Genomic DNA, 13,534 nt, shown 5'->3' on the forward strand with positions numbered 1-13,534 from the left:
GAGGACTAACAAGTCAATAGCTTAAAAATCTGCAAATCGGACAAAGTACTTACAACAATTTTGAAGTAGTCACTTGGGATCACCATGTCTCCATTCTTGACCCACTTCACAGTTGGAGTAGGTTTTCCAGTCACCTCACATTCAAACACAATGTCCATAGATTCATGAGCATAAATATTGGCAGGCCGCTTCAGAAACTCGGGAGGAACTTCAAATAAAAGGGCAGAAAGGCAGAAGATGGTGGTTATCCTCCACAAAAAATCATCAGTTGTGCTCATACTCAAACATCCAGTAAGACCCAACACACAAAAAGAAGGTTTCAGGAACTCTAGCATGAACAGTGGCAGCATTGGTAGACATTTTCAGATCAGGGTTTGATAGAAGCTGGTACAAGATCTGTGTTATTTCAAAAATTACATTTGAGACAGTCAACCACTTTAATGTGAAATGACCTCTTGAGAATACATGAAAGAAACCATTGAACTGAGATGCATTAAGTCTGAAGTTAAACATTAAGTCTGAAGTTAAAAAGTATTTTAAAACCAAGAGACACAGAGGCCATTTGGAAAACAGTGTTTCTGTGGCTGAAAAACAGGCAGCAGTCTCTCCTCTGCAGTAGGCATGTTGCTGCATGCTTAGGAGAGGGTTTCTGATCCCATTCCCACTCTTCCTCCACCACGTCTGATTTCATCTGAGCAAGTCCAACTAGTGCTTAATTGTGCAACACTTTTATGCTCCTTTCACAAACAAAGGCCTCAGCTCACAAATAAAGACCTCAGCTTATCCAACAGACACTATGGTACTGATTCAAATATATTCTTCTCTGGTTTGAGTAAGCCCAAGAACCACTGTGTACAGAACTCCATACATATCTTCATGTCATATGGAGATTGTATTACAGGAAGATACAACCAAAGACATATATTTCATAACAACATAAAACAGACAGCTTCTTAATTTAAGACGTACCAAAGTTGTTATCTCTGGGTCTCGACTATCTTTTTAAAAATCTGTACACAATCAGAGTAAGATTAAATAAATTCAAGAGACTTAAAGTTCATAAAAATTCTGAGATGCAGAAGTTTCTGGTAATAGAAGCCCCAAAGTGTCCAATGCCCAGACACAACAAAAACCTTCTGAGAACAAATGTGCCAACAAGAAGCATCCAGAGGGCTATAAGGACTCTGTAAGGACTCTGCTTCTTTAGCTTAGCAGCAGAAAGATCTGTCTGCAGGTGCACACAATTTGAATATGATCTATTATGAACATTCCTGTATTTGTTTGTTCTTACTACACTCACCAACATAAGGGCAAGCTGTTTACTTAGGGTGGCAGGTCTGATTGTTCAAGTTCCAGGAAAGTCAAAAGTTGCCTTTTGTCCTTTAATATTTATCAAAGAAAGACAATATGGAAGGGCTTCAGAGTTTGGCAAACATTTTACATGCTTCACCTGTCAACAGAATTTAGTTCATGCTAGGGAATACGGGATAGTAGATCATGTTTTACTTCTGCCTATGAAATGACTGTAAAGGCTTATAGGTGAATTTAATATTTTTTAAAAACAGCTGGAGACAAGCAGCTCTCAAAAAACCCTCAAGAGAACATCAATATACAGAAATATTTATAGAGTAGGAAGATGGCTTAACTCTTATAAGCATGTAAATCCATAACTACATAAAGATTAACATGTGTGTTAGCTGCCTGAAATCTCTCACATATGTGCAAAAATCTGGGTGGGGCTGAACCCAGCTGCCCATGACTTCAGCTAGCTGTTTCATATAATCACTTCCATAAACTTACCAGAAATGCCATACACTCCACTTTAAAATTATTTAGATATTTTTGTACTTACATTTTACTCACAATCTGTATCAGATGGCTCTTTTAACTGCATAGAATTCTGGTATTAAAAAATTGTCTTCTGAATGTATTGATGGCTAAATTGGTGAGATTTCTTGTTCTTTACAAAACCAGTGCTGTTTATTTTATATTTTTATTCCTCCCTGGAATTTTTAACTATTTTATTTTATTTATTTATTTTTATTCTCCTTGGCATTTTTATTTACTGTGAGCTGTGCTATTTCTCTACTCCCCACATTCCAGCCTTTATTTTGGCAGGCTCAAAAAGTCATGTTTTCTTAGTTCTGGTCTGATAAGTCACCCCTGCCCTCTTTCCAGACCCTTTGTATTTGCTATAGTTTGAATTAATCTTTGCAGCCTGTTGAGTTTCAATTCTCTCAATGTAATTTCAGATGTGGCTCACCAGTGACTTGAAAAATGGCATAAATATAGTGTTGCCACTACAATATCTTGTCCAATTCACTCTACTACTGTATTTCCCCTTTCCTAGACACATCATCCTGATGTCAGCCTTGGAGGGATGATTGCTCTCTCATTGTTAGCCATTTTTAACCACTGAGTAATTTTGTTCAAGTCTGCTTTATCAATAGTTTATGTTGTCATTTCCTTTTAGTCCTTTTCTCCATATGTATACAGACACATGCACACACACACATTTATTACTTAAGTGCTTACAAAGTTGAAAAAAGGGAACATAAAAATGGGAAACACTAGAAGTTAAGTTTTTCTGTGAATGTACATTGATCCTATTATCGTAGCATTCTTTACAGGCTAACATTTAATTCCTTTGCCATATATTAAACTTATTTCAGGAATCCTAATAAACACAAGGCAATAACATTCACTGTCAAAAGAAAAAAGATGGTCATCACCTGATGGATAACCTCAGAATACATGCAAATTGCTGTACTGAGCAGCTACAGTGTAACCTCAAGAATGAGAACAGGATACGAAAGAGATGTTCACAAAAATCACAAGTGGCTCTTAGCATTAAAAATAGTGGCTCTGGGTTCAAGACTGCCATTGGCAAAGATAGTTACTTTATCATAATAAGTATTCTGATTTAATTTACCTTTAATTAAACCATGTATTTATCCAGTTTTCTGTTTATGTCTATGTGTTTAATGGTTACTTCTTTCAAAAACATATTAGGTACCCTTTTATTTTGGAAAAGATTAATATCTACATCACAGAGGGGACAGAGCAGACCTTCCCTCAGTAAGAGAAGCATTAGAAACCACTGATTCCCTGCCCTCCACTGTCTGCCCAGCACAAGCTCTATGATCCTTTCATAAAATCTTGGGAGACTCTAGAGGTATTCTGCATATTTTCCTCTTTGATTATGTTGCCAGCAGTTCAGACTTCCCTCACCATCCACTTACTGGGTAAGAGACTTTCATGTTACCTTGTAGAAAATAGGTAGCTTTTTAAAAACACCCCCAAAACTGAAGCACAGAACAATTAACAGTTATAGTTTAGGAATGACCATTGCTAATCTGGAAGATTGAGAGACAAGTGGAGAAGGGAGGAACACCGTAAGGGGGATGATAGACCATCACACCTGAAACAAAGTAAGTGAAATGTAAAACTCTGGGATTATTTCTGTTTTATCCACTGATGTTTACTTTCCAACGAAAACATTCAGAAAGTACTCAATCATCTCTAGCAACTGACATTGCTTTAACTTGGGCCATCACCCACAAGCAGGCATTAACATTGAATTGTAAGACACAGTATTTTTTTTGCCACCAAAATGGAACTAAATATCCTATTACCTCTGATTTGGAAGATTTAGAATTTGAAACGTCTTATTTTTGCAAAGTGACTTTGCTTTTCTGCCTTATGGAGTAAATGCCAAGCTGCTTACAAAGGGATAATAATATAAGTATTCACTTTATTATCAACTACTTTCCAGTTAATGAATTAAAAATGCTTTTAAAATACACTTGTATTGTTTAACTATGTCAATGTTTAGCATTCACACAGATTAACACAATGTGAGCACAGATGTTTGTGGTACAGAAGTTAAATTGATAACCAGAGAGCAAATGAGCTAATTATCATCTAAAATAAGATTTGTAATGGAAGATTATGTGTTCTGTTACCAAACAGACAATTACACTTCAAAGAAGACTTGGCAGTTCAGCCCACTCTTCTATCCCTCTTAATGTTAGTTGGCAAATAATTTTAACTGCAAGATGCTCATGCAGGGCTCCCCATGCATTGTAGTACCCATAGAGAGCCCTATCCAAGAGTATCTTCTACCCTTTGAAGATTTAAAATCCAAAATATTTTGATCCCAATAGCAATAAAAATAAAAGAATCTACATAAACAGTTGATTTAAATGTCTACATTAAATCCCAGTAAAGGTGATATGAAGAACTATATGCTTTTAAGACAACAGCTGTAACATCAGGGGAAGAGCTGAGGAACTTGACATATGCAAGAGGAATTGCACCCAAGTTAAGAGGAAATGGGAATGGATGCTGGGTGTCACCAATCCAGGAGATCTGAATCAATCTATTGATCCCCAGTCAGAGGAGGTTTAGGTTAGATACTAGAAAAAAGTTTTTCACCCTGTCCTGGTTTGAGCCGGGGTATTGATAACTTTCTGTCTTGTAATTTTGTCTTCAGTGAAGACAACTCAAAATCAAGTCTTGCTTTTTTGTAGAATCTTCCCCTTCTCCCTTCTATACATTTGTTCACGACCGATATGTTTCCCCATCGATCAATGCTTATCATTCAAACACAAAAGCAAATTCAAACAGTATTTCTAAATCCAAAAGTTCTTGCATACTCCAAATAGCAGATACAAAAACTCAGGAGATGGTAATTTTTCATAGTGCAGGTCTCTGATCAATCATGGATTAAACATTCACGGTCAAATGACTTCCACTTTCTAACTATGTTTCTAGTGCACGCTCTGGTACAACCCTAAACCTTGTATTTCATTTAACAATCAGGATTACCAAGTCTTTAAACTGGGCGTTTAACTACAAAACCCTGTTAATACCAGCATAAAATGGCATTCCCTGAGGAATTTTTTTTCCCAGGGAGTACTAGTTATACCCTTTTTGGGTATGTTAAAAATCCCAATAAAATCCTCAAAGTTAACTTAATTTTAACAACTGAATGTTCATTTCTAAGAAGGATATAACTCAGCAATATTGGCCCACCACCACGCTCACGGGCTCAATCACACCTCGAATCAGTACCAAAATATTCAGTGGCGCTTCTGCATTAAGAAAAAAGAGAAAAAAACCCTAAACAAACAAACAAACAAAAAAACCCACAAAAACCAACCAAACAAAAAGAAAACCCAACAAAAACTCAAACAAAAAAATCCCCACAAAAAAACCAACAACGATGACAACAATAAAAACCAATCAAGCACTCAACATTCTATGGTTTTGCTCATGTTGACTATCTGGTGCTTTACAGCTGAAAATGCTGAAACATCTACTACATGGAGATAGGATTTCAGTGGTGAAAGAAGGGCAGAGGATGACCAGAGTACATTTGAGTTAATTTGAAAACAATATTTTTACAGTGAAATGCTTTCATTCAGAAACTGTTAAAGTATGAATGATTCTTCATAATCAAATTCTAAATAGTGCTTTAGAAGCAGAAACTAAAAAATATTCAATTATATTACAAATGCAAAGAAATCAGATAAGGATGAATGAGCAATTAGTAAAAAATATATTGATCAATCAGAAAGGTAGAAGAAAAACTTCAGGATAGACTTCAGTAAGTGTACATTTCTTTTTCCATGAGGAATATTAAACTGTACATTTATAAAATAGGAAATTACAGCAGCCTTGCAGAAAAAGGTCTGAGAAACAAAGATTTTATCAGAGATCAGCAATACAACTGTGAACTATCCATGACTTCATATTGGTATTAAAAGAACTCATCATACAAGGAGGTGTCACAGCAGCTCCAGAGACTTTACTTCCATCCAACAGGCACTAATGCCTTGGCTGACCATGTTACTTCAGCATCACATTTCAAGTAAAAGATGAACTGTGATTTACAAAAAACACTGACCTTGACAAGAATCAGTGATAACTGACTCAGAAAATCAGCTCCAAAAGAAAAAAATGGAAGTCCTGGATTCAGTGTTTTGAGCAAAGGCAAGATTAAGCAATCAGGCCATAGGACACCACAAGCAGGTAACAGAGTTTAATATAGAAATACTGGAAGAGAAAGAAAACTTGTGTGTGTATTTATATCTCATTCTTGCACAGGAAGAACACCTTCATAATGGCAACATCCAGATATTTGCCCTGTTAAAAAGGTTAATACTTTAAACAATTGATTGCTTGCTCTTCTACTTTGGTATGAAAAAGGATTCTTCTTTTCAGTGTCAGTTTTAGTAAAAATCAAAACACTGTCTTTTCAAGCAGCCATTAGGAACTTCTAAATATGCAGGAGACTAGATACTATTTAGCAGAAGCTCTCATTAAAAGCTGTGAGCTGTTGGCTTAGCTCATGGATTTGGATTGCAGACAATTAGAGGTCATGCACCTGTACCCACAAATGGAACTGTCTGGCAAGTCTTCCAGGTGCAGAAACAGAGAAAGTTCTCCAAGCAGCCTCTATACTAACCCTATTTTCATTTATGTTTTTCACTTGTGGGGTGCCTTAGCAGCTGCAGTCCCATTCTGTACATTAATTGCACGCTAGCATCAAACCTTTGGCGAGACTGAAACATCACCAATGCTCCCCTTTATCCCATCTACACAAAGGTAATAGTGTCCATTACTATCAGCCAATCTGTTCAGCAACAGTGACAAGTGTTTAGAGAAACTACCTGACCTACCTAGGACCTGCTGAAGATGCAGCGTCTGCTTTGGAGAGCTCTCCCGGCAACTGTACCCTGGTAACTGGGGAACGAAAGTCATTTATCAGCAGGACACATCCAGGAAAAGAGAAACACAGGGAAGGTTGCAGTGCCACACAGCAGCCAATTAAAGGGACCAAGGAAAGAAAATAAGAAAAGTCTAAAAGCAATACTTTGCCATATATTCTCCTAATATATGGCAATCCCTGGATAAGGGATTTCCTAAGAAAGAGAAGACACCTTTTGTCCTCACTAGATTCTGCCTTTAAAAAAACTCTTCTTGCTGCTTTCTGGATTCAGGTAAGCCTTCAGCATCCCTAATGCTCACAGCAATAAGTTTCATGCAACATTCCCTGAGAAAGTTCACTATTTCTGGCATGCATGTCTTTGAGTCAATCAATATGTGATGTCTCTTGGTTCTTGTAACTGAAAAGAAACAAGCATTCATTTCCTTGCCCCAAGGCACTCCTAATTTTACACTCAAGAAGAGTTTTCAACATTCCACTTGCCTTTGATCATCCTTGTTACATTCTACACCTTCCTCTTCCAACTAAGAGCTTTGCTACTTTTAAGAAGGAAGGGAAAAAGAATTACTCAGGGCATTCCATCTATAGGACCAGGAGAGATATCAACAGTGCCGTAACAATATTTCCATTTCGGTGTCTGTTGCTTTCTTTACAATTCCTAACCTTTCATTTGGTGTGGGGGTTTTTGTTTGGTTTGAGGTGGGGGTTTTTTTGTTTTTGTTTTGTTTTGTTTGTTTGCTGACTTTTTTTTAAGCTTATGCATTTTGCAAAGATCTACATGCTAGTGCAGTTCAGAGACCACTGCCATATAAGTTCATAGAGCTGTGTTATTTAACTGTGTATATCACTTTGGAACACACTGAATTTCACCTGCCATTTCATCACTTAATGTTTCTTCCACACCAAGGTGTTTCTGAAGCTCTTCACAGCCCCCATTCATTCTCACAACCCCAATCAACTCAGAAGCAATGGCAAAGATTGCCACCTTATAATCCCTGTTTCTAGATCACTTCCAAAAAGCTGAACAGCACCAACTTACAGCTCCTGACACTAGTCTAGTTTCCAATCCAATTTTCTACCTGTTAAAAATTCACTTATTATCTTTTTCTATACCAAAGTCAGGCCCTCTGACTCCACAGCAACATTGTTTGAAGCTCTTGGTGAGCCTGTTCAAAATCTTCTGGGAAAGAGCTCTCAACATTCATCCAAAGGTTCTTAATAGTAATGTGTGGCTTTTGCCCCACAAAATATCCACAAATGAATCCAACATATATGATGTCCCATGTGTCTAACAACACTATATTTTGTTATAATTTTTTTTTTAAGTTTAACTGGTCCAGACATCAGATTAACTCATCTGCAGCTTCCCAGATTTCCCCTGGGAGACTTTTAAAAGATGACATTTTTAAAAGCTTGACACTGATGTCACAGTGACCAATTATCTCTAGTCTGCTTTTTTTTCAGTTTGATTAGCCAATTTAAGTGATAGGTTACACACCACACTTAGTAACTCAGGACTTCACACTTCAACACGTTTGAGAAATTTTGAGTGAATACCATCTGCTCCTGAAGATTTCTCACTGTTCGCTTAATGGATTTGTTTTGAAATGCATTTTACTAACTTGACAACTTCAGGTAGGCTGCATCACAACCTCCCTCTATTTAAAAACTAAAATGAAATTTTAAAAAGCTTCCAGTTTTGTTGAGAACATGGTTATCAAGCATTCACTTTTTTGCTCCAGGCCATCTTCTCACCACTTATCTTTATATTCAATCATCTGTGGACCCTATGCCTAATCTGGCAGGCCTCCTGCCTCTGACAGGCTTGGAAACAAACTATTAGAATATTTTTATGTTGTCAGCAAATGATTGAAAACTTAGTATAATTTACTTACATATAATAACAAAAAATAATTCTTTAACTTGCTGTTAGGAGATCACTGGTGAGGTTTTGGGGGTGGGTTTTTTGTGTCTAGGCAATCCTGCTCTTGCAGGGGGCATTGGACCAATTGATCTCTGGAAGTCCCTTCCAACTCTGTGAAAACTACTAGTGACAGACTGGGATTAACACGCTACTATCAGGGTGAACTTCACAATTAAAGAAGAACTTAGGACAAAGAACAGATGGCAAAATAGATTAAAATATTAAAATAGGATAACCAGGTCATATGTAAAATCTTATCAGTCATAATAAACTAAACCAGAACTCACTCACAATGCTGATTAGTGGATACTATGGATTAAAACCAAGACTTCTAAGCAACTTCTACTATCATTTTTAGAAGTAAAAATCTTTAAGCATCAGTAATGTAAAAATGTTCTGTTCATTATTTCCATGTTTTACTATGCCTTCTTTCCCCAGTCCTCCTAGGAGAAACCAAGCCCATTTGACCCTGAGTCTACTCCAGGTACCATGGAAACATCTCAATAACAAGACCACTCATCAAAATTTAAACTTCTTAAAGCAGTGCCAAAGGCATTGAAAATTTTATTGAATTCCAGAGCCCTCATTTTCTACACAAAGACTGTATGGTGAAGAGGTAGAGAGACAGCCCTCTGCAAGATCAGGGTCATGCCTGACCAACCTGATCTCCTTTTATGATCAGGTGGCTCGACTGGTGGATGTGGTCTACCTGGACTTCAGTAAGGCCTTTGACACCGTCTCCCACAGCATCCTCCTGAAAAAACTATCAGCCCGTGGCTTGGACAGGAGCACCCTGTGCTGGGTTAAGAACTGGCTGGAGGGCCGGGCCCAGAGAGTGGTGCTGAATGGGGCTGCATCCAGTTGGCAGCCAGTCACTAGTGGTGTCCCCCAGGGATCAGTGTTGGGCCCGGTTCTGTTCAATATCTTCACTGATAATCTAGATGAGGGGATTGAGTCCATCATCACCAAATTCGCAGACGACACTAAGCTGGGGGGAAGTGTCGATCAACTGGAAGGCAGGAGGGCTCTGCAGAGGGACCTGGACAGACTAGAGAGCTGGGCCGATTCCAACGGGATGAGGTTTAACACGGCCAAGTGCTGGGTCCTGCACTTTGGCCACAACAACCCCATGCAGCGCTACAGGCTGGGCACAGAGTGGCTGGAGAGCAGCCAGGCAGAAAGGGACCTGGGAGTCTGGATTGACAGGAAGCTGAACATGAGCCAGCAGTGTGCCCAGGTGGCCAAGAAGGCCAATGGCATCCTGGCCTGTATCCAGAACAGCGTCGCCAGCAGGTCCAAGGAAGTGATTCTGCCCCTGTACTCAGCCCTGGTGAGGCCACACCTCGAGTACTGTGACCAGTTCTGGGCCCCCCAGTTCAGGAAGGATATCAAGGTCCTGGAGCAGGTCCAAAGGAGGGCAACCAGGCTGGTGAAGGGACTCGAGCACACACCCTATGAGGAGAGGCTGAGGGAGCTGGGGCTGTTCAGCCTAAAGAAGAGGCGGCTCAGGGGAGACCTCATCGCTCTCTTCAACTCCTTGAAAGGAGGTTGTAGCCGGGTGGGGGTTGGTCTCTTTTCCCAGACGACTTTCAACAAGGCAAGAGGGCATGGTCTTAAGTTGTGCCAGGGGAAATTTAGGTTAGATATTAGAAAGAATTTCTTTACGGAGAGAGTGATCAGGCATTGGAATGGGCTGCCCAGGGAAGTAGTGGATTCTCCATCCCTGGAGATATTTAAAAAGAGACTGGATGTGGCACTCAGTGCCATAGTCTAGCAACCGCAACGGTGGTAAAAGGGTTGGACTCGATGATCTCTGAGGTCCCTTCCAACCCAGCCAATTCTATGATTCTATGATTCTAAGATGGGAGGCCTGTAGTCTTCAGGCCTTTGTTTCCAGTTCTCAGTGAAAAGCTAATTTCAGACAAAATCCTCAATTTCAGTTGCAATCATGTCACCCCTCATAAACAAGGCTGCAAGAGAAGCTTGGGAGAAAACCCTGTTTAGATACCCCCTGCCCCTTCTGAAATGCCACTGTCTAAATTAAAACTTTAACATATCTCTCCTGAAACTTTGTAATGACAGGTTCACTGCTTCAATCATTGTGGAAAATAAAAAGTATCACTTCTGGCATTTATGAGTATTTATGCTAGAGACAGGGATTTTTTCCCAAAAGGTATGTTTAAAGCGATTGCCAGCATAGCAGGAATGGGCCACAACAGACAACTTCAAACACAGACACCCAAAATTTTCAGTCCTCAGTAAAAAATACTATCATATTGCTTATCATTACTTATTTATTACTGTATAAAGGCTTTTTAAAGATTATTACCACACTTACTGGCTTTGTAAACATATCAGTGTTGCCACGAAGCTCATATGAGAGGTTATGAGACCCTGAGAGCTGAGGATGAGTCTATCCAGCCGTAATGTGGATACATTGATAACAGAAAAAAATTGCCTCTTGAATCAGCAAAACCCTGGCTCCACCAGCATGGTGTTAAGATGTATCAAACTTATTTCCATCAGCAAAATCCCATCAACAGACCCTCCTCCTTTGTCAGGACTAAAAAGATAAAATGCTACTAGCTGCCAGACAGCTAATGCAAATCGGGAGCAAATACAAGAATTCCAGGAAAGCTGAATACAAAGGGAAGACCTGCGTTTACCAATTTGCAGCCTCTGGCAATAATTGACAAAAGAATGAACTTTTTACACTATAAAATTCAGAGGGAAACGGGGAAACTCAGAAGCAAAAACAAGTGAGAAGAAGGGAGAAGCAGCGGATTGAAGCCAGAAGCAGTACAGCAAAGCATAAAGAGGGGTGAGCAGAGGCAGAAGGACTGTCAGACCCTCAGTGAGTGTGGAGGAACAGTGACACCAAGGGACAGCAGTGACTTTCTTCGGAGAGTGAAAAAAAGGTCAATTGTTCTCTCTTTCCTTAATAGCCCTTTTCCCTGGGGTGATTAATTTGTTTAAAAACCTATTCTCCCTGTGTTTCTCTTCCACTTTCAACTCCTTCCTAAGAATCCTTTCAAAAGTGGTGTCATTTACCCTGAAATAGACCACTGTAATTCATTCAAACCATAAACCTGGTTACTTCTGCAATCTGTAGGACATGCATGCGCAGTGGAACATGCGCTGATATTTCCTCACAAACAAAATATAAAATATCAATAGTTATGAACTGTTACACCAGCAGACTGCAAAACAAGGTTTGGTTGGTTTTTGAATAATTGCTGTAGGTGAGGCTGGTGCCTCCACCAACAGTGAATGACACCTGAGTGCTTTGGTAAGAACAGGTTTATTACTGCATTTTTCAAAACCTCAAATTTTAACTTTACAGTTTCACAGAACTTTTTGATAAGTGAAGGAAAAATGAACTTTATTCTTAAATCACTGAATGTCTTTGATTGGAAGAGACCTTCAAGATCATCCAGTCTAACCTTTGACCAGCACTGTAAGTTCACCACTAAACCATGTCCCTGAGGACCAGGTCCATACGCTGTTTAAATCCTTCCAGGGGTGGTGACTCCACCACTGCCCTGGGCAGACTATCCCAATGTCTGTCAATTCTTTCAGAGAAAAAAAATGTTTCTTAATATCTAAATTTTTTATTTTGTCAAAGATGCACAAGAGAAAGGAGATGCCTGGAGAAATGAGAGGGGACTGGAGAACAGCGGGAAAGGGTGAGGAAGCTGGGGCCAGATAGTTAAATTCAGGCACAGAGCTAAAGGGAAATAGCACAATAAAAGAAATGGCCCAGCTAGACAAGGACATGAAGAGTGATGGGAATGCTGATTCATGAAAGATCTTGGGGCAAGAAGGACTAACTGAGAGAAAAAAGAAAAGGGGTGAAGAAGGAAAAAGGGTGAAGAGGTATGAACTGACTGAAGAAGCAGAATAACAGGGATCAACTGAGCAGACATCTGAAGGGACCTGAAACCTCAAGAGTAGGATTTGGTAGGACACTAGAGAAAGTTCAGTTGAAAAAGACATTGATACACGTGGCATAAGAGATAGTCAGGGACAGGCTGGGACATCAGAGAAAGAAGAGGACAACCCTCAAAGAAATTCAGCCTTGTGATCTGGGTTGGTGGCTGGCCAAGAGCTGCAGAGTTGCACACCCCTCTCCCATGCCCAGTGCCAATCACTGCTCTGAAAGGACACATTATGAGATGCATATGCTGAAAAAACAATGTTTAAGCATCACAAACTGAGCACTAAAACAGATGGATGCACTTCATCTTAACACTTCTGTGTCTCAGTCAATTTTTAAAATGGATTCAATACCACTTCATTCCAGCAGAGTGCAAAAATACATTCATTAGTGTTTATGAATGATTCAGATTCAGAACCAGAACCAGAAATAAATATGGATTTGAACTCAGAAGAAATAAATAAATCATGGTACTAGCCCCTGAAAAAGAAAAAACATCTAACATTGAATATTTTCTCAATAAATTGAGAAACTATAAAGTCTGTGCACTGCACAAGGCAGTAAGATCCTGTGGAGAAACAGTAGAAGAACATGTATTTTAAGATTTCCATAACTTCCCCCCAGAATAAAGATGAAGAAGCAAGTAAAAAAAATAAATACAGCTAACCCTGAAACTTCTTTTTTTTTAAATATTTGCTTGTGTAGCTTTCACAATGGGGCAGTGTATTTGTGTGCCAGAGACTGAGAAGCTGGCAAAGGCCAAATTTTTAAGATTATTTCACATATCAAACTGTCTGAATACAGATTGCCTCAGATCACTTAGGGAAAAAAACCGAACTGGCTCTGATAACCGTAAAAATAATTGAATGGATCCACTGCTCCAATATGGCCCTCTCATCTTTACCTACATGAGATGCAAACTTCCAAACAGGATGTTACT

The 13,534-nt window shown here is 39.1% G+C and overlaps 1 protein-coding gene across 1 annotated transcript in view; it reads right to left on the minus strand.

Annotated features, from left to right (window-relative positions):
- NEO1 (neogenin 1) overlaps positions 1-13,534 on the minus strand; it is a 194,748-nt gene that overhangs the window by 66,132 nt on the left and 115,082 nt on the right. The window contains exon 6 of the mRNA XM_030457311.1: positions 54-208. Coding sequence (XP_030313171.1) covers positions 54-208 — 155 coding nt within the window. The remainder of the gene's footprint in view (positions 1-53; positions 209-13,534) is intronic.

The sequence above is a fragment of the Calypte anna genome, chromosome 10 (genome assembly GCF_003957555.1).
Source record: "Calypte anna isolate BGI_N300 chromosome 10, bCalAnn1_v1.p, whole genome shotgun sequence".
Taxonomy (NCBI): Eukaryota; Metazoa; Chordata; class Aves; order Apodiformes; family Trochilidae; genus Calypte; species Calypte anna.